We start from the raw sequence: 27,524 nt of genomic DNA on the forward strand, positions 1-27,524 counted from the left end.
TATACTTGTTGACCATTACGATACACCAGTGCGTGATCTCGTCGGCCAGTCCGCCGTCTTTGGCGGTGAGGGAAACAGTGAAGTATATCGAGCGAGTCGTTGCATAATACAACGCATAATACGAGTATAGGCACACACATGCAAGCGTTATAATATTATATCTATACTGCACATCTACAGTGCGCGGGTCAACCCTTCTAGGCGATATCTGAACTACTCTTAAAAATAAACAACAATAATTACCTAAGTCCGTCTGAGTAGAATACATGAAATGTACCGCGCACTCCAATGGGTGGGTAGATGGTTAGGTGTACCACTGGCTACCTATATATAATCGTGCGTGCTTAGAACGTGACAACTTGTACGCCAGTAATCGTGAAAGAACGTATCCAATCGAGTCTATAACATAATATAATATATTATAATATTTAATATAAATATCTACGTGACTCCACAACCAACCGCAAAAATGAAAACCTCAGTAAGTACCTACATTTATTTGTATTTGTTTGAAATTTTTTTCGCGATTTCTGAAATATATCAGTAACATATTTTATTTATAACCATCTAACAAACTATAAAGTTATTAAATCTGTTTTGGCCACAACAGACGAGTTTCATCCGTACTCCTGTAAACTTTAATTTTTTTTACTAACGTCTGTCCGATATTTTTTTTGTTTTTTTTTTTTTTTTTTGTTTACCCCGATCAAACGTTATACTCTGCTGTATGGTTGCAAATATTTTTTGAAGATAAATATTAAATAATAATTAAGGATAAAATAGTAGCGCACAAACGTGTAAGTGTGTATATGTCCGATCATCGAAGACAAACAAACACCACGTTTAATACACGCCACATTCTAAATTCAAGAAAAATATTGACAACTACTATTAATGATTTTAAAATATAAACAAAATAGGTATCATTTATTCACAATATAATAACACTTGCGAAAATTCCCAGTTTACAATCGATATCTTAATTATCTTAATTTATTATATTTTAATACGATCTACCAAATATCAAAGATTTTTCGTTTCAGTATTTTAATTTAAAAAAAAATCCTCACAAATGCATAACATATTCTATAGAGTTGGCTAATATGGTTGTCTATATTCATTCATAATTTAATATGCTTTTATTGTAATTATTTAAGGTTGCTATTCTTTTGACCATTATTTCAATGGCTGCTGCTTCTCCTCTGTTCTTCGGACCTAAACATCAGTAAGTAAAATACATATTATTATATTTTATTTTATTATAAATTATTTTTAAACAGCAATTAATATCTAACAAGGGATTTCATAATGCATAATAAAATAACGAAAATTATGATGTATACACGTTTATTGTTTAGCATTTAACTTGAAAATGTTTTATCATACAATATATTATGAAAAACGAGTATAAAACTTTTAGAAGTAGTATATATTTAAGACTAGGTAACTTAAATATGTATAAATATATAGTACATACCTAAAACAGATACAAAGATACAATATACACATAATTATCATAAATTTTATATGATGTTTATATTTTTAATTTTGAAATTAGATAAGTATTGATGTCTAGTAGTACAAAATATTTGAACTATATATAATATACTTATATTTGAAATGTATATTATGTCCTTTATTGTAAACTTTAAGCTTTAACCCGACAATAATATTTTTTTCATTTTTATGCAAAAAAGCTAAAAATCTTATTTTAATACTAAACAAATATCATAAATTTCCATTATATTCTTATGAATCTAAAAATGTATATGTAGAAATAATGAGCCTTTACAATGCTTGAAGATGTTTCATAAGAAATTAGTATTCACCGAAACCAATTTTTTTAAAGTAAAATCGTGATGATTCTATACATAATATACATGTAATTTTATTTTGAAAAAGTCACATAATATCATCAATCATGGTTTATTATCAATTTTATAAATTTCCTCGAAAATGCACAGTAATAAATTATTTAGGTGCGCAGTATGCGAATTTTATATAACTTGTCTGAAATTGGCTATAATTGCTTACTCTTTCAAAATCATACTATAAAATATATTATTTTGTACAGCATTAAAATTTAAATCCCTAGATAACTTATAACGTCTATGTTAATAAATCAATTAAAAACACTATTAACATTTGTTTTATCAAGTATTAACCATTGTTTATAATTTTTAGCGAACACCACATTATCCACGTACCATACCATGTACACAAAGTACCAGTTTACATCAAAGAACCCGTATACATCCAAAAGCCCGTCTACATATACAAGACAGTTGATCATCACGATCATCACTATCACCATGATGACCACTATGATCACGATGATCATTATGACAGTCATTGGTATTGATAAGACTAATAATAATAATTTTTAAGAGTTAAAAACATTTAAAAATTCAAAACCTGCAATTTATTTTTGTAGTATAATAATAATATAAGTTGTAAACCGTTAACTTAAATCCATTTTTTACCATGTAAAATAATATCTATTGTTATTGCTTCTTTCAATTTACCTCATTGTTTTATTTAGTTCATTCAATGTAGTTCTTATATTGTTATTTTTCTGATCGGCACAAAAACAATTTTATATTAATTTTATTATTGACTATTGTGTCTCATTAAAATAAAAAAAAAATTAAATGATAACATATAAATATAACATTGTATTTTCCTGAATCATATATATGTATATATATTTTCCTTATTAAATCATTTCCATTGATCATATAACATACAAAACATATAAAATACTAATATACTATACAAACCACAAATTTGTTTAATATTGATATAATCACCATTCACCAAATTCTGGAAGCATTCGTTTCAGATCATTAAATAATCTCATCGCTAAATAATATACTGTGTAAATGATAAATAATAATTGTTAATATTTGGGCCACGGTGATCATTGCGAAATCGATTGCCCGAGGTAAAAACTGGTGCCAGTTTTTTTAAATGTAAGTTCACATAGTAACATTGTTGTGCAGTTTAGTATTTCTTTCTTAATTGATAACGCGGTCATATTTAAGCTTGACATTCGTTCCGATTTGGCAGGTACAGTACTGATTTAAACAGCATGTCCTTATGTCCCGACGAGTCATTCAGCTTGTCCCGGTTAATAAATTTTAGTTTAACTTGTAATGTTTTTTTACAAAAAAATAAAGAAACAAAAAACTGATTTGAAAAAAATGCATTCTAGTGAAAACTAGAATAAACATATATAACAATTATACTATTTAGGTACATCAAAAAGAATAAAAGTAACTAAAACAAGGGCATCATTGGGGGGATCAGGGTGTGTGGTTACACCCTTTACTTTTAAAATAGTACTAACTTGGCCTGTGCCTTGCAGAGATAAAATTCAAAATTAAATCTTCTTAAATGATATTTTTATTTTGACATTTATTAATATTGGTAGGTATGCTATCAATTATTATGATTATTAATTATTTATTATGTTTTATTTTTTAAATTGATTTTTTCTATTCATATTGATACAATAATTCAGTACATACAATATATAAAAATAATTTAAAGCAAGATTATGTATATATACGTATATCTATTTTAATATAGCCCGATGAAATTTCAAAATGGTCTGCTTGAAACCTCGCACACCCAAAAAACAAAACTAAAATGACACCCCTGATCTAATAGCGAATATGAAATTTTGAAATTCAAAACTTATTCCTTAACCAAGATTTTGCAACAAATGTGGTTTTTATAAAAAAAAAAACAATTTTTCGAGACACTTTGTTTTAAATTTTTCGAAAATCAAATTAATAAGTACATTAAAAGATAAAAAAACATTCTACTAAATACTATAGCTTGTTTCAAACAAATTTAAAAACACCTTACACTCTAAATAAAAGGAATTATTGGGATTTTATCAACAAAAAATCAACAGGTGTCTGTAAGCCGTAAAATAAAGATAAATTTTGTATTTTTACTTTTTTTATGCTCATTATTTTCTGGCATCACATCTATTTATTGAAGACGTCTTATTTTTGAGAATAATGTTTAGTTTATTTGACACATTGTGAATTTGTGAATAGCATTTATATACTTTCTTACTCTTCTGCAGGACCTACATACAAATTAATTGTGAACAAGTATTTTCAAAACTTTGGATTTTTAAAACTTAAATTTTTAATAAGCTAACAAAACCTGGATCATTTAACTTTGCTATTTGTTGAAGAAAATATTATCATCCAATTTATAAACAATGAAGATAAAATTACTAATACCTTAGTATCTTCCAGCAAACAATGTAAAAAAACAACCATTTCAATAGGTAATAATTTAATAATTTATTTGATTAATCTTCATTGAATATGTTTTTTCAATAAGATGTATTATTTTCTATATTCTACTAAATGTATAAGTACCTACCAAAAAATTATAAACAATTATATAAAACACGTAAAATATTGTTTTCTGCAGTAGATCGTATTTACTTTTAATAATTATAATAGCAAATAGGTAGGTAATTTTAAAGTAATAAATCATTTTTAATTAAAAATAAAATAATTGTATTATAATGTATTAAAAAGCAGTTCAATTATTTTAAAGTTTATATTGGACGTAGGACTGGGAACCAATAAAAAAACCACTGAATCAAAGACCCAATCAAGAATCACACCGACACTAACTAGTGTAATTAAATCCAAATACGTGGATTAGAGCCTTGGATCTTTTGCTACAGATTCTCCTGCCCCATAAGTCATAACCGTAAAATAATTATATTTTAATATAAACAACATAGAAATAATCCAGTATGATTACCATTGGAACAAGTTGAAGAAAAGTAATTATCTACGATATTATTATTATTATTATTATATGTAGGTATGTGATGTCATCGGGAAAGCACGTAATACTATGTAGAGGCGCTATTTCATAAGTTGAAATATGATTTATTTCGACCAAAAGGTATGAGAAAAAATCCCCAGTGATAATAAAGTGAATACAATTATTTCAATATTTCAATATTTTTGAAAGTCGACCACTATTTTTAATACTAGGTATATAATTACTACACATTGTTACTGATCACCTTCATTTTGTTTAACACACGTTACATATACCTACGAGCTACATTAATTATCGCGAAATTAAATCAACAATTTTATTGTTTCTTTCTAACCGTTTTGATCATAATAATCGTCGCTTTTAAAAAGGTAGATACATTATTACATTAATTAGGTATTGTTACGTGATTATAAAATAGCCGCGCGCACGAGCTTGTTGCTTTATTATAATAAAAAAATAAAAATAGTTGAGTTGTTTTTCTATACTAACATACTGTGATCACACCGGTGATAAGCTGATAAGATATGATTAAAATTTTAAATTTAAAATTAAGTACCTACCTACACGTCCTACACCACATAAATGAAAAACAATAATTTTTTGTAAACTAAATGTTTAAATTTTTTCTAAAAGTGTTAAAAATAAATTAAATTCTTATATAGGTAAGCCAGGTAAGGTAATGAAGCTAAGATATTATTGTTCTGTAGTAATTTTGATGTGTAATTTATCAGTTTATTTTGAAATAATTCCTTACCTATTTAGGTATAACTTATAAGTAATAAATTAATACATCAAAAGAGATTATTAAGTATCAGTTCTGAAATTGTAATTGATACATTAAATTTATAGTTAATTATTATTTTAATTACCGTTCTTTAGTAATTTTTTTTTTTTTATTCAGCATTTCATTTTGATTAAAATGCTTGGATCTTTAAGAAATAAACGTTCTTTGACCGATAAAATTGGTTCTAATAAAGTTGAAAATAATGCACAAATAGTCAAAAAAAGAAAACATTTGACAATAAAATCTGATAATGAAAAAACATCAAACTCTGATTGGAAACCTCCAAATTGGGAAAAGACATTGGATAATATAAGAAAAATGCGTAAAGATATTATTGCACCTGTAGACAATATGGGATGTGATCAAGCTGCAGACCTAAACGAATCACCGGAAGTATGAACTTATAATTTATATTAAATTATATTTTCTACCTATTTTATTGAAGTGAAATAGCTAAAAAAGATCAAAGGCTTGTAATGAATGAATGATATTCTTATTGAATTTGATGTCAAATATTTAAGTTATTGAGTTATTCAATTCAATTCTGTTTTTTTTTTTAATATGTTAAATGTTTGTATGTTTTGATTATCAATACTATAGGTGATTAGATATCATGTACTTATCTCATTAATGTTATCGAGTCAAACAAAAGATGAAGTTAATTTTGCAGCTATGCAACGTTTGAAACAGTATGGTCTAACTGTTGATAAAATTTTAGAAATTTCAGATAAAACTTTGGGAGAACTTATTTATCCTGTTGGATTTTGGAAGGTAATATTTTGTTTATATCTACACAATTAAAAATTTGTTAATTTCTGTTTTAATCATAGAAATCAATTATGTTAAATATTGATTTTATTTTCTATTAGAGGAAAGTTGAATATATCAAGCGTACAACTCGTATATTAAAGGATATATATAATGGTGATATACCAAGTACAATAAAAGACCTATGTCAGTTGCCTGGGGTAGGTCCTAAAATGGCTCATCTCTGTATGAGTTGTGCCTGGAATGAAGTTACTGGAATTGGTATGGTATAACTTTCATGTTATAATTATTTGAAAATCATATTAAATTTAACATAATTTTTAAATATTACAGGTGTGGACACCCATGTGCATAGAATAAGTAATCGTTTGGGGTGGGTAAAAAAAACTACAAAGACACCAGAAAATACACGTATGGAATTAGAATCATGGTTACCTAAAGATCTTTGGCGTGAAGTTAATCACATGTTAGTTGGATTTGGACAGACTATATGCCGACCCGTAGGTCCTCAGTGTGTTTCTTGTTTAAACAAAACAACTTGTCCTTCTGCTGTATTAAAAAGTCCATCAAAAAAAAAGGATTAAACATGTATTTAACAATATCCTATTTTCAGTATTATTAAAATCTCGTTGATATTATCTATTTTTTTTTTTTTTGTTTTTATGATTTGCTAATAATTTTTTATAAAAAAGCATTTATTAAGATTTCTTTTTATATTTTGTAACCGATTTTATCATTATTATATTACATTCTGAATAGTATTTGATACATGATAATTATGTTGAATAATATTTTTAAAAATATGTTTGATTTTCCTATTATTTATTTATGTGTGATTTTAATTTAAGATTTCTATTAAGATACACCTTAGTTATGGAAATACAAAAAATAATCAAAATAAAAACGCCTGTTTAATGATTTAATAGATAAAATATTTCTTCTGAAAATATTTTATACAATATTTTTTGTTAGAATTTTAAAATGTTAATTATAATCAACATATCACACTACTTTGAGTAATTTACTATAAATTAAAATAAACCACAAACAACACCAAATCAACTCAACTATTGTTACTTTTAATAATAGCTTAGGTTTTATAACATTAATCAGTGGCATATTTCCCAATAAAGAATGTAAGTACATGCTTACAGCGCAATATTTTAAGGGCTTAAAATTTATGTCGTAGTGGTATTTTTTTCTTTTACAAATTTTTAAAAGTTAGGAGACATATTATATGAAACAAACTTTGCACATTGTTTAAATTATTAAAACTCAGAACATGCCAATTACCAATTCATCAAGATTCCAAAATAAAATTGCATATAACAATTAGAAGAGCCTTTTCAGTATCACCTATTAGAATAATTTTTGTCAAATTTAAACTAGATTTTTGAAATAAAGGTTTAGATAATCAGTATGTTATTTGAAACTGACTCCAAATAAAGCCATTTTGATTATTTAATATTTTCTTAGTACCTACTACCTACCCAATAAAATAATATTATTTTTAATTATTTATCTTTTTTACATTAAAACGCATCAAGAACTATTTAAGGTCCAGCATGGATGAGAATAGATTGAAATTACTGAGTTTCTTAGCAATAGAGACAGAATTAGTTCATGGAACTGATTTTAATGATGAAGTAAATAATTTTAGAGTTCAAAAATAATGCTGAAAGCCATTTATTGTGTAGATAAAAAAAAAAATTAATCTATATTATTAACGTTCTTAAAAAAATGTATTTTTTCACAGTATAGCTTTTCTTTTTTATTAGTACACATTTTAATATATATTTTTTTGTACCATACATATATAATACATGGGTCATGTATTAATACTAAATTTTTATTTCATACTTTATAATTTGTAATATTTGAGAAAAATGTCAATAACATGTATACATCTAATTCTTATAATTTTAATACTATTATATTATAATTTGATGATTTCAAAAATAATAAAAGCTCTTATCAAAATATAAAATAAAATTATTTGTTTAAATACCTAAAAAGGCAAAAAAATTGTTGTACTTACAGCAGCACAGTAGTTAAATCCATCACTAACAATAATACAAATATGCTTATTTATAATTAGGTATTATGAAATAAAAAATTAAAATTTAGAAAATTATCTAGGATAAAAAATGATATGAAAATCATACCTAATTCACATATTCTAACTACAGTAAAATAAAAAAAATATTGATAAACTGCAAAGTGTACTTATGCCATTAATATACATTTCCTTTTTATTATTTTTATGGTTTCATCAATTCATCATAAATTATCTAATTATGAGAAAGCTTATTTTAAATTTTCAAAATTTAGGTTTAGAAAAAAAATTTTAATAAATTTCCAACTGCAAAATAGTTATAATTTTTTGCAATTTTAACGAATTTTATTAAAAATTTAAATTTTAAATGCGTACAAAAAAAAATGTTGTTTATGTATTTTTGAATATTTTTATATAGATATAATAACAAGTAACAACTCATGTAGTTTTTATTAAATTTTAAGAATTTTGATATAAATAGCTCGAAAATGCCAAAATATTTTGAAAATTGTTATATAACGAAAATGACGGTATAAACATTTGGTGAAATTTTCAAGTATCTACGGTTATTTCTATTCGTTTTCAAATTATACAAAATCAATTTTGTCAAAAATTGGATTTGTTTAAAAATTCCTGTTCTAAGTGTTCTATCATCACTTTTTTTTTTTAATTATACAGATTACAAAAAAAGGACTATGAATTTTTTACTTTAGATCTTTTAAAAAAGTTCAAACTTCAGAGTACTAACTATATAGATTCAATTTGTTACCAGTTTTACTGATCCAAAAAGTGATAAGATACATTCAATTCAATAATTTAATATAAGAAATCTTGTAAAAATAATTATTTGCCCCTTTAGTATTGAAATGTTAACAGAACGTTAGTTCTATAACCTTTAAGCTTTAATTATGCTAACAAGTAATAAGTATGAAGTAATAACTAACACCAGCTTCGAATTAGGTACTTAATACTTATTAAAATTAAACTGCTTTTTTTTTTCATTAATAAAGTGCTACACGGAGCACGTGTATCAATATTCGATTGTGTGATAGTAAGGTTGTGATACGATACCACAGAATTATTTATTCTGTGATACTACGATGAAATGATAGTGATTAATGTATATTATGAATAGTGAATACTTAGTGATTTTGATGTGACTATTATGAGATTTATGGAGAAGTGGACCCGGCTTAATGCTTTCAACTCTTTTGAGTAAGACAAAATAATTATATGAACGTTTGTTATAAATTTATGTTATGTTTCATGTTTCAACCATAATTTAATTACTAAAAAAATATTTATAATATAATTATGTATTTTCATGTTTCAAAACTTATAAGTAGTTATAACTTATCTCTACCTACTTCATTATTAATTGACCTAAAGCTATATCACACTTTGTATACCTAAGTTATCTTTGTTTTAGATATTCTATCTAAATAATTTATTTTTTAATCAAATAAAATTTTTATAAACAGTACCCAATATAATTTAACAATGAAGACGCAACTAGTTAGTGGCTTGGAAGAATAAAGCACCTAAATATTTTTGTAGCTCCGTTTAATATAAAATATTTGATTGGTAATAATTGTCACAAATAATGTTTTTTACAATTTGGCTAAGAATAATCAGTACAAAGAGTAATATGAACTAAAAAGTGTTCGTTCACTATGATAATATTATTTAAAATTGCATCAAATTATTTTGGCCCAGATGGATAAAAAAACATACTAAATATTGGAGGATATTTAATTATAAATTACTTATTTCTTTATTAATAATTTTATATATTTATATACTTTGCTTAATAATATACCTAGTACCTACATCATAAAATAAAAATGTCAATATCAAAGTATTAACAATTATGATTGTAAATTATAATAATTAGTTATAAGTGTTACCAATAAGTTAATTTTTTTTTTTAATTAGGTTAACCAATTTTTTTTATCAATATTGACTATGCATAAATGTGATAAGTGTAACAACGATTTTACTCTCAGAAAAAATTTAAAAAGGCACATGGAGAATGTACATAAAACAAATTTGGAATCTATTCCAAAGAAAAGTAATAAAACTACTAGAGAATCCAAACATAAATGTCCTATATGTAAACTTGCTTTTGTTGAAAGAAGTTCACTTAGACGACATGAAAGGATAAAACATAAAATAAACATTACGGCTCCGTTAAGAACCAAAAAGTAAGTACATTGAAGGTATACTATATTTTTATATTATTTAAAGTCAATCATTCATTTAATAGATTGTTTGAATTAATTTTTTTGAAAGATAATTATCTGATACTATTACTAATTATTAATATTTATACATAATAATAATACTTAATTAGATTATACAGGTATAAATAAAGTAAAACAATAATTACCTAATTTTATTTTCAGATCAACTAATTGCATAACATTTGAGCCCAGCAACTTGGAAAATTATCCATTACTGAAGGTATTAATTTTTAAATACATAATATGATAAAAATTAGTTTAAACTGTTGAATATTTTAAGTTAATAAATATAAATGATATTATTTAAGAGAACATTATACCAACATGTGTTGTTAGTTGCTACTAATTACCTTTAATATTAGAATATTGCCAAATAAAAAAATAAAAAAGAATACTTTTATTTACAGAATCTAATATAAACTTTAGTAGGTTTTTATTAATTTGAATATAATTTTTTTTAATTATTAATTTTAAAGTGAGCTATAACTAGATGAAATAGTAACATTTTAAAATCCTTATTACATTCTTAAATATTTAAATATTAATAAAAACCTACAATATACCTGTATTCCGTGGTAACCTTAACACATTACATGTGTTAGTACATGACATGAGTGCATTGTTACAATATTGTTGGATTCTTATTTTTTTTTTTTTTCATACATAATATATCTTATTATATAAGAGATAGACCTCTCTTATTTTTATTATACCAATGACAAGGTATAATGGAATTCGATATAATTAAGTATTTACAGTGTTAGATACTATGTGTAGATTCTACATTCAATAATTTTATCATTAATATTTATTTGTCAGTTTTTATCATTCATACGAAATGTACTAGCGTACAGTACTTTAATCAACAGTCGTTTATTTACTACCACTCAAATTCAACATCAACCATTGCAAAATTTTAATACAAAATAATTATTATTTTTGTTATTAAAACACAAAATGTTTTATAAAAAAATATTCTAAGAAAATTGGTAAGGAGGTCTGTGATTTCTAAAAATCTTTAATTAAGGGTCTGTGATCTACAAAAGGTTAAGAATTGCTGCCTTAAATAATATTCTTATCTTTAAATTTGGTAATACATAAATTAAATTTGATAACATACCTTGAGACTGCCAATTTACTAACAAAATCTACCCTTCCAGTCTTCCCTAAACTGCCATTTAATTTACATGATATTCTGATCTGACTTTTAAACAACATTTAAAAAAGCCGTTAATAAATTTATGATCTAACTGTTAAGAAAGTCTTCTCTCTCATTTTGCCACTTAGTGTAGAGACATTTTACTATCAATCTTTTAACTTTTCTATTTTAAAAAATCTAAACTAATGATTTTATACCAAATTTACCAAAAAAAATAAAAATATTTATAAACTAAGAAAAAACTAATAAAAAATATTTCTAAAACTTTAAAATTATGAATTTGTAATTAATAAAACTAAAAAAAACTTAGAAATACTGACTTATCTCATTTGTATTATAATATAAAAAAATATTAGTTTTGGAAGTTTTCCATCATTGGATTACTTTCAAAATTTAAAAATTAAATTTACAATGAACTATATAAATCTAAACACAAAAAATTTAAATAATTAACTATAAGATATTAGATTTAAAAAAATGTGTTGGATTAATGTTTGTAATTAATTTCATTATTCAATTAAATAAAACTATATACCCTGAGTTTAGTTCAGTTTGAAAATTTTACATTTTTTAATATCACTTCAAGTATTATAAATATGATATTATATTATTGGTATATTAATTATTTTTTATTATTCTAGAAATTAATACCTGAAAATTATGTTTACAAAGTTAATAGCTTACAACATTATGAAAATGGTTCATTGAAATCAACATTTGAAATCGCTGATTGTGCGGAGAATGTATTTTTTCCATGGTTATCAAAATTAGAACAGAAATCTAAGGTTACATACAGAGTTAAATCATTCACTAAATCACCGAGCTCAAAAATTATATTTAATGTAAATATTTATCAACTTATTAAATTATTTAATATTTATTTTTTAAACATTTAATTATTTTCAGAAAGTTTATAGATGCATTCATAATACATTTCCCAATAGGTATCGAAACCCTCATCCGAAGCACACAGGATGTCTTGCCACATTAACTGTAAGAATAAAAAAATGTAGTGAAGCTTTGTAAGTGTCAATTTATAAATAAGTATAAGTATAATAACAATAAATTAAAACTTAATTACTGTTTGTAATTCATTTTAGATCTGTTAAAAATACAATGGCTGATAATAATGTGATATTAATTCCTCTTAAAGCAATTGTGACACTCAATCATTGTCATAATCATATACTAACAAAAGATGAGAAACTAAGAAATACTCCTATAAAGATTCGCACAACAGACAAGAAATTGCGTACTATACATTTTATCAAATTTAACAGTCTACAGCAAAATACAACATCTTGTTATTCACAAGTATCTACCAAAAATAATAAAATTAATAATAGTACAACAGAACTGGTTAAAAAGCTATCTGTATTAGACAAATCTGAAAAAAAGCTTGTAATAGATGATAATGAAAGAATAGAGCCTATTGAAATTGATAGTTTTGAATCTACTGAAGAATATGATAAATATATTTTAGTTGAAAATGTATATACACAAAATGTGTTACATGATAATAATGAGAGTGAACTAAACCAATTAATGTCTGATTATGATACAATTAATACAAGAATTTTGCAAAAATTTGCATCAAACCCTAATTATTTCAAGTCGGCAATAAAACATTACACATTAGCAATGAAAAATAGTTTGACTTCTAAAGAGTCTTTATTAAATACATTGCATTTATTTGGCGAACAGTTGAAAGAAAAACAAAATTAATATTCAATTTTTTTGAAAAAATTATAACATTATAGACTATTGTAAGTTTTAACCTATTTGTTTAAACTTATAAACAATAGTAATATTTGATAAATTTAACTTTAAAAAACATGTTTGTACCTATAAAATGAGTTAAAAAATATTTATTGATTTTAAATAATTTTATCAATTTTGATACAATATTAATGTACAATTTTTTCTCAGTTAACCATAGTCATTGATATTTTTAATAATGAAATATATAGATTTATTAATCATTAATTTTATTTTTAAAAACCTTACAAATTTAAAAAATCTTGAATATAGTATTAATAACTTATTTTCAGTAATTTATTTGTATAATTATTTTTTACACGAATTTATATAAATATAATACCTACTATTTATGAATTAATCTATATAAGTAACCTATAATAATAATTAATTACTATTATAAATTTGTATTATACAACTACTCTTAATATGTGTTTAAATAGAGGATTATCTATAATTGATTGTAGAAATATACAAGTAGTTTCATATATATCTAAGTATTATCTATAATATCAGAGGTTGCAAACCTTTTTTGGGTCAAATTTTTCAAATCAATGTTTTAAAAATTTTTCGCATGAGTAAATTATATTTTCTAAGGATAAAAATAAAATTATATAATAAATATAATAATATAATACATTTTATAAATAGCATAATTTTTTCACATGCCATTGAAATTTGACCAACGTGCTGTAGGTTTGTTATCCCTGATCTATATATTAACTGAAGTATATAATAATTTCATACAAATACGCTGCATACATATTATATTTTTTTTATATATATTAGAATATTATAATATTGTAACTTAAATTATTGTAGGTATTGTAAAATTGGACATTATTAATATTTTATTCTATTTTTTTTTTTTTTTTATAAGGTAGTCCATATTTATATGACAATTTTATTCGGTCATATTTTATATACCAAATAGACATGTAAGTTTAAAAGTATACTTGTACTTATTGTGAGTATTAACTGTTCTTTCCTGTACCTAATTAAATTATTAAACGTTTTGATACAGTAGTTTTGACTGTATTCAAAAAAAATTTGTTCGTTTTGTTAAATTCTAATGAAAGGTGAAATATTTATATTTTGAGTGTCCTTCATATTGTAAATACCTAAATTAGAAAGCAGCTAACTGTTGAACGTTTGTCGTTTTAAAATAATTATTGTGTTCATTGATTTTGGCGGGAATGAGATAGTGGATAAAAAAAACGCGGTAAAATCATGTTGGCAATGGTGCACACACGGACGTCGTCCAATCACCGTTGCCGTTATTCTCGCCAATCGCATCTCTTGTTAGATACTCTATTGGCCAATCAGCGACCCCGTTACTGTCACCCGTCCGCCACTGCTTTGATCAATGACGTAGATCTCTCCACCACAAACAAACCGTCGCCATTGTCTAATCGCTAGTACAGTTCATTGTCGTGTTGTGGTTTGTCTCCGTTTCTAACGTCGTCCGTTTACATTCACCGTTCATCAGTCGTTTGTTTTATCTTTTGATTTCCACAGGCACCACTTACGCGTAGTAAGTATCGTAGGACCTCAAAATTATTCTAGCCTTTTTGTCAACTCACTAGTTTTTGCTGTAAAATAATATCCATCGGGACGTCACGACTTGGTCTGCAACCAGCCCTGCCAGACTTTTGGCGCCGTCTTTTTGTCCTCTTCCACCTTTAGTTTCAGTGTGTTAAATATTTGAATGCAAGTTGTGTTGATTTCCGAATTTGTTTCAGTTGAAACATGGCTCGTACCAAGCAAACCGCTCGTAAATCTACTGGAGGTAAAGCTCCCCGTAAACAATTGGCCACCAAAGCTGCCCGCAAAAGCGCACCCTCCACTGGTGGAGTGAAAAAACCTCATCGTTATCGTCCCGGTACTGTCGCTCTTCGTGAGATCCGTCGTTACCAAAAGTCCACTGAGTTGCTGATCCGTAAGTTGCCGTTCCAACGTTTGGTCAGAGAAATTGCCCAGGATTTCAAAACAGATTTGCGTTTCCAAAGTGCGGCTATCGGAGCTTTACAAGTAACATTATTTTAAAAGTCTTGTTTATATCGTAGGTTAATACAATTATAGTTTAATTATCTATTTTTCTTATTTCTTTCAATAAATTCGATTTTGGTATTAATTGTTTGTATATGCTTACTATTTCATATAACTATTTTATTGAACAATGTTACTGATATCACTAACTACATTTATCATACGTTTTCTAATATTCAAATTGTAATCATTTCAGGAGGCCAGTGAAGCATACTTGGTTGGTTTGTTTGAAGATACCAATTTATGCGCTATCCACGCCAAACGTGTCACCATTATGCCTAAAGATATTCAATTGGCCAGACGTATTCGTGGTGAACGAGCCTAATTCATCCATTACATTCCTCTCAAGTGTATTTTTTTTCGTTTGACAAGTTTCCTGGGTTATCTTTATACATATACATTTTTTTTTCAAAAATAATAACTAGCTATTACTGTCAATATGTGTGTGTGTGTAATATTAATTTGTAGGAATCCTTAATTTTTTTTATACATATTTAATTATAAGCTAATGTTCATTTAAAGAGACAATTGTTTTGAACGGCAGTAGCAGCATTTACCTTTATATTACATATAGTAAATATTCTTGTTTAAGTCGTTCAAAAACATAATGTTTTTTTTTCATACCCACATTATATACTTAATATATTTTGAATAAATAGGCAACTAAGTAGATTATATGTAATAATTCATTAATCATACAATTAAAACAATATTAAATTATGATAATATGCTATTTAATGTTTTAATTGTATTAAATAATTCTGTTGCTTAAGAATCTAGTTTTTAAAATATAAGACATTTTTTTTTTCTACTTGTGGTTTCGATGATTTTGTTTTGTGTTTAAGATTTCTATCCATTTATCAATATATGCATTAAATTACATAACATCCATTTCTAATAAATGCTATGAATTAATACATATAATTTGAGGTATGTATATTTAAAAAAAAAATGATATTCTTTAAATTTTTCACTTATTACTATAATGTTGTGAAGGTTTATTAGATTCTATTGTTTAAAGTAGTATATAACTTGAAATGTTTTATGAATTACTGATACATTTTGATATAGTAACTACACCTAATTAATATAGTATAAAACATTTACAAGTACTACTGTATTTTTTTGATCAGCCATCAATTACGGTATTTAAATTTAGAGTTTTAAAATATTGGATGTAAATTATGAAATGTGGTACTATGATATATCATATGTAGGGCCCGGATTCCAATGCAAAATGCATCATTTTTTGATTAATCCTAGACAATGCTTTCCAAGTTTATAATTTGATTCATGTAACAGAGACTTCAAAGGTGAAATTTTTATTTTGCTTTTTTTTGCATATTTCAATATTTTTTCATTTTTAGAGCATTTTTAGCATTTTTGGGTCATTTTGTTGGTTTTTAATGCATATGTGTTCAATATACTATACAAATTTAGCCAATTCAAAATATTATCTAAAAAAAAATTATTCGATTCAGTTTTTATCTTATTGTTCAATGCAATTCTCAAAATTTAGTAAGAACAATAGGCTATTACTTAGAATTTAATTTTTAATATATATGTATTTTGGTATGTTTAGAATGAATAATATTTCTCCAGAACGACCAAAATACATACGAGTCAACTTCAATCAAATGTTCAGTTTTTTTTTTAATAAAATAATAAAAAATAATTAAATCTTATTTATTAATTACAAATTGTATAAAAAATATATGTCATTTTTAAAGTCATATTTTCATTTTTAAGGTCATTTTTGTAGAAAAATGCATTTTTTTAAGGGCATTTTTGGCTATTTTTTAGAGCATATTTGTATGGTTTTAAGTGCATTTAAATCCGTGCCCTAATCATATGGGTTCTAATTAAATGTACATTTTCATAATATCTACTAATTCAACATTTCACTACAGTAAATAATATAACAAAATTTTAAACTATTATCATCTGTATTCATTTTGGGAGAATTTTAATTATTTAGTAGTTTGACGTATTTAGATAAAAATGGTATGTCAGCTAATGAGTATGATTTTAAAATGTATTTATAATCAATGCTACTACCTACCTAATATGATTTAATAATACTATTTTTTTCTGCTTGGTCTCGGATTTGCTTGATATAATTATGGCAACTCTAAACCAGTTGAACTCTATATATATTAGAAATTTAGAAAAGTATTGTTTGATTTATTTGTTGTCGACGACAACGCTGTATTATATTATACTAACTTTTCTGCACATTTAATTTTATAAATTTTATTATTAAATTGTGCATATACGTGCATGATAAAAATGTAAGTAAACGACGTGCAATTCGGATACAGCCAATCGCTTAAAAATGATTTTTACTAAATGGGTTATTTTTGACACCTATATTAATACAATAATATTGAAGATGTCTTAAATCAAAAAATCAAAGAGTAATAGGTAATAAATAATAATTATCTAATAGATACTTCATTCATTACTATTTTTTTCTTTCATTCACAAAGATTTATCTACAAGTAAATGGTACCCAATACTAATGTGTTTTTGTAAATAGTACGTTATTCAGTTACCCGCAAATATTCCACCTTAAATTTTTAAAAGGGCTTTTGAACTTTCTACATTAAACTTGGGGCGATTCTAAACTCCGCCAGTTTTTTTTTTTTTGTTTAGTTGCTCAGTGCTCACATTGTCTCGTGCCTTTAATGTGAACGATATGATATAATAATTGATAATAATAAATTATAATTTTTTTTAAAAACATATATTAATTTTATACTACTACTTGATTATTTTCACTGGTGGAGTTACAGTAAAAAAAGGTATTTGTGGCGGAGTTTACATACGCCATGAGCTTGGAACAATCTGAGCGTCATAGGCGCAATTTGCGCGAGGGGATGACTTGTATGTGCTTAGCACCCCCACATTTTTTCACATTAATTTAGATTTTAACATTCGGTATGTATAGAATAACGGAGTATTTATTGTATTATTATACTTAATCATGTGATAAAACTTTGTGTATATTGATGAAGACGGCAATAAAAATAACATATAATACTGTAATCATTTCTTAAAAAATACAAAATCTATTATAAGTGAACAATTCACTTTAAATTTTTAATTGGTGTTTATACTACAGCGGTGACAATACCTACCAGTAATAACACCAACCCGAACGGGCGTGCGTTCAGCGAACTCATCGCTGAGCGCATTTGCAGTGTGCTATTCACCTATACCCCAATATGCTATACCTATTCTATTAGTATAATTTTATTATTGATAAATGATAATTAATTATTTTTGATAAAACTCAAAGGAGAATAATGTTAGAGTGAACTGTATAATCAAGTTATAATACAAAAATAAATGTTCATATATTAGTTATTGCGCATATTAATTATTTTTTAATTAAATTACAATATACTTATCCTACATTTTATATAACCAATATTAAATATGCAACTATTGAATGGATATTGTATGGGTTGCAGCCTACAGATATATTCATAGGTCATAACCATAATCCATAAGATAACATGAAAAAAAAATAGAGAGGTTTCAGCATTCGGGCAAATGTAAACTGGGCCCGTGATTACCTATTTTGTTGTAAACTCGGCTCCAAAAATTGTAGGCTATAAATTAGGTAAATTGTAAACTTGGCCCGGAAATTTCAGGTAATAAAAAAGGTCGGGTGTAATCTCGGCCCGATAATATTTAAGTATAAGTTTTAATTCTACTCGCCCCAATATATATGCTGTCACTGCAAAATTAAAAGAACTACAATAAGAAACGTACATTAAAATAAACAGCCTAGATGCACCATTTCAATTTCAAAATACAAAAACTAAAAAAAAGAGAACTCTTAGAAAAAGCACTTACAAAATATAAAAATAAAGAAATATCAGTGAGTGAAAATGTTAAACACATGGATTTTTACTTGAAAAAATAGATTTATACTTTCATTATTATACTAAATTTTTTTACTTATATTTTACACAACAGTTTTACTTATATTTTTGCATTTTTTACCCTTACAAATACACACTTAAAGACATTTAAATTTATACAACGAATTTTATACTATGAATAATTATAATATGAAAATGAAAATAATTTTTGGAGGATAATGAGAATCACCTCCTTGTGGTGTCCTCTGTGTAATGCCAAATGGTTCTCAAAAGTATTATAAGAAAATTAACTGTACAATTTTATTCGGGCCGAGTTTACACCTAAATTATTTTTACCTAAAAAAACTACGGGACGAGTTTACAATAGACCTTTTCAAAAAAATTTTTCCTCGGACCGAGTTTACAATCGCCCCAGCATTCAGTTTTTTCATTGAAATTGCGCCACTGCAGAGCGTGTTCTCATATAATTACGATAATGTTAAATTAAATAGTTCATAGAAAGTGCAGTATTTATGAGTATAGAGCACAACTAATATATAGATTCGTTTATGTAAACCTGCTGTTTGCTAGTTATAAATAGTTATGCAAAACAACTTACTTTGAGGCGTGTAGTGTGTTACCTTTATTATAAACACGGCTACAGGTATATTATCTTATTAGTTATTGTGTTTTAAAATATCCTTCACTCGAGATCGCTATACTTCTTTAAATGTTCAACTTAGTGAACCTCAAATTATTTTCCCATTTAAAGTTCATTCAAAATATGTATTTTAATTAGAATTATTTTGTTAATAATGTGAAAGTATTTGAACTTCATTACATTAACCATAGTCTTCTTGTTTTGATCCCTAGTTTACTGTATAATTAAAATTATTAAGATAATCAATGGGGGAGAGGTTAAAACATTCAACCTCCCCTAGCAACACCAATGTCTAAAAACAATGTTTATTAATCACAATAAAAATAGTTTATTCGGTATATCAAGTTTAATTTCATAGACAATATTTTATCATTTGATAATTAAAAATTATAAATGCATATATAAATGTTTAATAGATACGTATAGGATATAAAATATTTTACAATAGTTAAGAAAAAAAAAATTAAAATTAAAAACTTATTTTAAATAAAATAAATATACTTACATGCTACATGAGTTATAATCAATTCTGAATAAATACCACTCTAACATACAATTAATATCGTCTGTTCATTAGTCCTGTTGAACGTTGCATAGGTACTTAACAATTAAATATTAAAAGTATGTACTTGACCAATATTTTTAAACATTATATTGAAAAATGACTGTTACGTAAATATAAGTGTTTGCAAGTTTATTAAAATTAGTAAACAATTGATTTTAATTACTTGTTGTAGGTATTAAATAATACAAATGAACTTTCTGTAATAATTATTATTCTATTGTAATGCCGTAATGATAAATAAGCTGAAATCAGTTTTTGCATTTTTGATTGATCTGAAAAATCGTACAATTTGCGCTATTAGATACTGCAGGATATTTTACACCGTTCATATGTATGTTTTCAATAATTCAAAATGCATGCAAATTATCATTTATATTAATTTATGTTTAATTTATTACATCTTTGATCCTTGTAGCGACTTCTCTATTGATGTTACGGTTGGTATACTAAGTATAGAATGAGGTGACCGATTTGTATTTTCAAATAATAAGATCTTTTTCTCTGGTTTACAATTATTAACTTTAATTTAATCTCTTAAACACATGTCAACATTCATATTTTAAGTTAATATGATAAGTATTTAATTTATCTAAGTTAATTAATTTTACAATAGCGTCTTTTTGTATAGAAGATCTGCGTAGTGTTTTACACTCACTTTTGAGCATCTACACAAAAAGGATTGAGAACAACACGTATATATTCGTGGCTGAAAACTGTCCTAGAGACAGGCAATTATCTGCAGCCTCCTTATATCTGTTATTTGAGTGTGTATACATATGTAAGTGTGTACGTGTGTTTGTATTTTTAACATAATAAATTAAATTTATTGTCTTAATTCTAAAGGCTATTTAAAGTTATTATATAAATTGATTTAAACTTAAATTATAATAATCTATTATAATGTACATAATTTGACTTCTTATTTGAAGTTTAAATGTTGTCAGATAAATATGTATAATTTATGATGTATATAAAATGATCTTTAAATTTAAATTTCGTCCGATAAATATAATTTCAATAATATATATATATCATTACAATACATTTTGTTCATATTTTATCATATCAAAGGTTTTCTTACTGGAAAATGAAAATCGTTTGATTATGTGTTCGGTTATCAGTTGTGTAGGTACTCATGGACGTAAGTAGAAAATATTTTTGTAGGGGGTTTTGGTCTAGATCAATATTAATATCATAAAACATTAAAATTAAATATGAATTATTTATTCAGTTTTATCTTCAATTTTGGTGGGTGTTTGAACACTCAAAACCCCCTTACTTACACTCATGTGTGTACTGCAGCATATTGTGTGAATACGTACCTTCGTTAAAATTGTTATAAATATTTTTAAATTCACTTTTTTACTACATAAATTTTATGTATATAATAAATAATAAATTAATATTTTAATTTATAACAATTTTAATGTATATATGATATGTATATGTTTAAAAACAAAAGTAGATACTTATATTTTTAAGAGCTAACAGCTAATATTAATAATACATCGTTAAAGGCATTGAGAATTATTTTTATTTTTATTAAATGCAGTACTCTTATGTAATTACGAGGGGTCCCTAATTACACAAAGTATTATTAGGTTTATTATTGTACAGTAAATAAGTTATAATTTTTTTTAAATATTATTAGGTAATAGTATTGTTATTTTGTCGATGGGAGTTTTTGGAAGAACAGGTGCTGGTAAATCATTTTTGTTCGAATGAGCTTTTGTACGAAATAATAAAATCCTTGTATTAGTTGAAGCTACTAATAATGTGAATCTACAGTAAAAAAAATAAAAATAAAAATAGACTGCTGCAATCTATAAAGATTTATCAAAAACATATGTTAAATAAAATACTCTTTTAAGTGAATATAAATATAAAAAAATTATATAAACCAAAAATATTAAATAATAAATACAATTCAGTAAATCGTCAAAAAGTATGGGAAGTGGTTGTAAACAAATTAAAGTATTTTATGAGCATAATATAACTGAATAGACCTTAAAAAAATATTATAGAATTAATATTAGAAGGTTTTCCTAGACCCGGCTACCTAAAGTTGCTTATTCAATAAATAAATGTTAATTTTGAAAATAGAAAAAATTACCACTATGAATGGGGTTCACCGAGTACTTATATACATTTTTTTTCACCCTACTTAATGTATAAATACAAAAATGTATTTAAAATGTATAATCCAGTATACTCGTATATTTTGTGTTTTTTTATATTTTACCTATATGTGCATTTATTGCTATACTATATTGCGAAGTCTTGGGCAGTGTGCGTGTCAGTGTTTACGGCTTATACGGCTTATACGGCTGTACGCGTAAATCTTATTTAATTGCAAATTGACCAGTAAACACGTTTACTTTCATCACACTAAAACGTCGTTTTTCCGGTTGTTATTGTTTCGAATTTTCGTGTATACACCTTTTATAGTGCTATTATATTATATACATAGGTAGACACTCTGGTCACGGCTCAAGATCATTTGTTTGTAGCCGTCAATTTTTAGTGAATAAAAAATAATCACAACAATCTAAACGATATAAAAATAGATATCTATGTAGATCTAGTGTCTTTAATACAGAATACAAATTCATAATATTATGGTGCATAGCGTGGTCGAGTGACAGCGACTAGAAAATAATATGTACTATATATAAACATCTAATATCTACTAAATGTTTATGCCTAATATATTACAATGTTTAAAGTGTGTTGGTGTATTATATTTTTATATTTTATAATAAAGAACGGTGGTCTATATTGAAGTAAAATAAACTGAGCATACGATTCACAATAGTGTTTTAATGACTTATTTTCGTAAGTCATACAAAACTAAATAATGTTTAAAAAAATTGTGATACTGATATACATATACGATACCTTAATAATTATAATATTTTAAGTAGATCGCTACACATTATTGCTAACTTATTATACATAGAAAATGTCTATTCAGTAACGCAATATTTACGTTTTGTCTGGGATAGTAATTTTAAACAGACTTTGTATCGAGTCGTAATTGTCATGTGATAAAGGAAAGAGAAGTGAACCATTTTTTACTTCAAATTTTCACCTGAAAAATAAGTTATTTTAGTAATAAAAATAAGCATTACTCCTTTCCACCAAAATCAAAAATCGTGTTAATTCTGATTTTTACACATTTCAAGTAACAGCTACTTCCTTTAAATTTTCTTCAAACCAAAAAGTATTATTTTACTAATATGCTAATTCATTTTTTTTATGATAAGGCTTCAATTTCAATGATTATTAGTCTAAAGTAAAAATCACATACGGTTTAATTACAGATATTTCTCATCAAAGTTTATTTGTTTAAAAATTTAAAATTTTTCTTGGTATTTTGTTGATTGAGCCCTTTTTTGAAAATTATAGGTTATTATTGAGATTAAAATTATGTTTTTTTTTTAAATTTTAAAATATAAAATACCTATAAGAAATTTTCAAACTTAAAATATTTGTATAATATGATAGATAAATTAGACAAAACAGGTATACAATTTTTATCTTAGCTAAAATCCTTTGGATCCCTTTAGCATTTTGATCTAGAAATTACTATTTATTACACCTTTTGATTTCTAATCCATCCATTTATGCCATATGATGTAATATATTATAATTTATAATAGGGTATACTATATTAGACAGTATATTCGTAATGTACGTGTCTTAATACTACCGGGAAATAAAATTCCATTTTATCATTAGTATATTACATATTATTTTTTAAAGTATAGGTACCTATAAATTTGTAATGCGTATTGCGTATTTATTTTTAATATAATATATGCATTATGATGTATTCCATTTTTTACTATTTTTTTATGTAATATGATGATTATTTATCGATATATTTGAGTGAAAATTATTTATGTAAATCACTGAGTAATAAAATATAAGCAGTGTGAAATATTAATTGTAATATCTGTATTAAACATTAAATAGTATATGTGTATATTTTATATAAACAGGTTTAAGAGGGGAATTTAATTTTTATATCAAAAATATAATATTATGTTGTATAAATTAGAATAATTAAATGTCAGTATTTATTAACAAAACAAAAACATTAATATATAAATACCCACATAAATATAATATGTAATGTATATGTATATACACAGTTAATTTAGATAAAAGTGCAATGGAATTTAAATGTTAATTACAAATTTTCTGATTTCAAACAAAATTGTTCTATTTACGGAGTAAATTATTAAAGAATATCGGATAACATTATGTATAATAATATTTAAGTATTAAATACATATACCTAATAAATCTTGACACAGGACATTGCAACTGACACAGGTTAATAGCTTTGGTGTACATACAATTTATACTTATGATATGATATTGATAAATATCGGTGCTTCTGTGTGTAAAGTGAAAAATCAAAACAAAATTGCCCAACAACCGGCGACTCATATGTAGGTATAAGCAGGTATAATATCCTATAATCCACGTATAGTGGCCTGCACATTTGCTCACAAACGCATTACACACACGCATTATATTGTATTGTATTGCATCGAAAGAGAGAAATGATCCGCTGTGTTTAACGCGTGTGTAACCTAAAAACGGTTGTATATTATATTGGCACGTGGACCACCACAATATCGCGTATTATATTATAAAGGTATACCGTTGTGTGTTAACAACGTAATCCTAAAATAATAGTTTGATATTTATTCCGTTTATTTTGACTGCAATCATAATTCATAACACACTGTTTGACACACGTCGCGTTTGTAAAGAAACACCTATATAGATAGTAAATTGTACACTATATACTAAAAGTAATAGTAGGTACACATATATTATATGTATGATAACGAAAATTCAATAATATAGGTATATATAGGTATTATGTTGTGTCATGTATACCTGAATACCTGACTACTCGAATAAATATTATTATTATTATTATTGTTATGCATATTTTATTTAAGCAAATCAATGACAATTTTTTTTGACAGCACCAAAAAATAAACATATCTGCAGCGTATTTGTTCCGGAACACCGGAGTCGGATAATATAATTTATTAGTTAGTGATGTAGTAAGTACAATATACTAAGGAACTATCGCACACCTAATATGTAAATAGAGTGGACGATATTTCTACATACACTGATTCTTAAGTTTTTTTTTTAAATATTTTTTTTTTTTTTTTATGATAAGCAGTTAATATATTACAATAAGTTTGTTCAAAATAAGATTAATACAGATAATAATTAAGATAATACTATATATATATATTAGTATTTTTTTTAAATATAGATCTCGACGATGATTTATTATATTTATAAATTATTGACAAAATCGATTTTCTTTTTTTGGTTATAATTCGAAAATGATTAACTTTAGGCATAAATTTATCATCAAATAATTATATTATAAATTTAAAAATACTTTGGTGTTTTTTTTAACCCATTAAAAACATTTTATTTGGCCTTTTTCATTTTTTATTAGATTTATATATAATAAAATGTTTTTTGTAAGTAAAAATGCCTGAAAATGTAATACAAGGTTCCTAATAAGTTTTCATCACAATAATAAAAAAAGAAAAGTTTATGTGTAAACCACATAATATTTTAATGACTACTAATTTTAAAATAAAATTTTGATGTAATTTTATATTTATGAGATAAATGATGATTTTCATTATTTTATTGTAATTAAAAAAATATTAAATTCTTTTTTTTTACGACTTTACGATTGCGTGTAGATATAAGTTTTTAATTATAAATGACTAGCAGACGGTTGGAGCAAATCGAAGAGGCTAGTTTTCTGAAAAAATTTAAAAAAAAGAAAAAATATTATAAATAAGTACTTATTTACTTAGTACTTGACTATATATATTACACTATTACGTCATAATAATTAAACGCTAAATGTTTTATTATATTTTTTCTATCTAATAGATTATTGAACAAGAATAATATTTCCCACGATCTCCACTTATACTCCAGTGATTCGAAATACAATATTTTTTTAGTCATGAATGGTTTAAATTTGGTTTAACAACAAAAAATATTTTAGACAAATATTTGATACCAAATAACTAACATATTAACAAAAATGTCATGATAATATTATCTTTACTTATTAATACAAAGTTTTTATGATTATAATATTTATATATACGACTTAACAAAAATTCAAATAACCTAATCGTTTTTGATGACTATAATATTTTATGTGACAAAAACTGTATTATATTATAGGTAGTAAAGTAAAGTAATAATAATAATAATAATAATAATAATAATATATTATACAGCTTCAAAAATGACTTAATTTTCGCTGTACCTACAAGAAAACTTTTTACGTAAAAGTCATTTAAAAATAAATTATAAGTTATGTCTTGCAGTGTTCATTGAATAACGAATCCCGAATATTTCGTCAGAAAATAATTTAAGATAAAAGTCCTACATCATCTCAAATGATTTTTGGTAAACATTTCGGTCCCTGTCTCTTGGCATTTTCTGTTACAGGTACACATACTACATGCATGTATATATTATAAAAATATCATAACACGTTGCGATCAACAATGCGCTGCCGTGGCAGTGTTTACGATTTTTCGCGGTGTTTGCGCAACCGTTTTTCCAAGACGGTTTTGCGGGAAAATTCCCGCTGATAGCGCGCGCGTTTCCCCCCGCCGAATAACGTTAATAGCGAAAACCACCATCGCGATTAAAAGTGAAAACACCGGCTACTTCGGGTCACATGTATTCTACCCGTTCGG

The 27,524-nt window shown here is 25.2% G+C and overlaps 4 protein-coding genes across 5 annotated transcripts; all 4 read left to right on the forward strand.

Annotated features, from left to right (window-relative positions):
• The first annotated feature begins 336 nt into the window (after window positions 1–336).
• On the forward strand, window positions 337–2,577 carry LOC112599585 (uncharacterized protein DDB_G0272718-like). The gene is made up of 3 exons (XM_025346535.1): window positions 337–481; window positions 1,158–1,225; window positions 2,185–2,577. The coding sequence occupies exons 1-3, from the start codon at window positions 470–472 to the stop codon at window positions 2,360–2,362; spliced, it is 258 nt and encodes an 85-aa protein (XP_025202320.1). The 5' UTR covers window positions 337–469; the 3' UTR covers window positions 2,363–2,577.
• Window positions 2,578–5,461: 2,884 nt separating this feature from the next.
• LOC112599594 (endonuclease III-like protein 1) lies at window positions 5,462–7,005 on the forward strand. 2 transcript variants are annotated; one of them, XM_025346549.1, is made up of 5 exons: window positions 5,462–5,498; window positions 5,729–6,004; window positions 6,212–6,382; window positions 6,481–6,640; window positions 6,713–7,005. In XM_025346549.1, the coding sequence occupies exons 2-5, from the start codon at window positions 5,747–5,749 to the stop codon at window positions 6,961–6,963; spliced, it is 840 nt and encodes a 279-aa protein (XP_025202334.1). In that variant the 5' UTR covers window positions 5,462–5,498; window positions 5,729–5,746; the 3' UTR covers window positions 6,964–7,005. The 2 variants fall into 2 exon arrangements, with proteins under 2 accessions (XP_025202334.1, XP_025202335.1); XM_025346550.1 differs by having other exon boundaries at window positions 5,476–5,503.
• Window positions 7,006–9,512: 2,507 nt separating this feature from the next.
• Window positions 9,513–13,582, forward strand: LOC112599584. The gene is made up of 6 exons (XM_025346534.1): window positions 9,513–9,650; window positions 10,371–10,639; window positions 10,841–10,898; window positions 12,479–12,679; window positions 12,744–12,859; window positions 12,938–13,582. The coding sequence occupies exons 2-6, from the start codon at window positions 10,401–10,403 to the stop codon at window positions 13,560–13,562; spliced, it is 1,239 nt and encodes a 412-aa protein (XP_025202319.1). The 5' UTR covers window positions 9,513–9,650; window positions 10,371–10,400; the 3' UTR covers window positions 13,563–13,582.
• Window positions 13,583–14,982: 1,400 nt separating this feature from the next.
• LOC112599582 (histone H3.3) lies at window positions 14,983–16,051 on the forward strand. Its single transcript, XM_025346529.1, has 3 exons — window positions 14,983–15,129; window positions 15,338–15,626; window positions 15,841–16,051. Exons 2-3 carry the CDS (start codon window positions 15,345–15,347, stop codon window positions 15,967–15,969), a joined length of 411 nt encoding a protein of 136 aa, XP_025202314.1. The 5' UTR covers window positions 14,983–15,129; window positions 15,338–15,344; the 3' UTR covers window positions 15,970–16,051.
• Window positions 16,052–27,524: the final 11,473 nt, after the last annotated feature.

The sequence above is a fragment of the Melanaphis sacchari genome, unplaced genomic scaffold, assembly GCF_002803265.2.
Source record: "Melanaphis sacchari strain LSU unplaced genomic scaffold, SCAv2.0 Contig53_pilon_pilon, whole genome shotgun sequence".
NCBI lineage: Eukaryota > Metazoa > Arthropoda > Insecta > Hemiptera > Aphididae > Melanaphis > Melanaphis sacchari.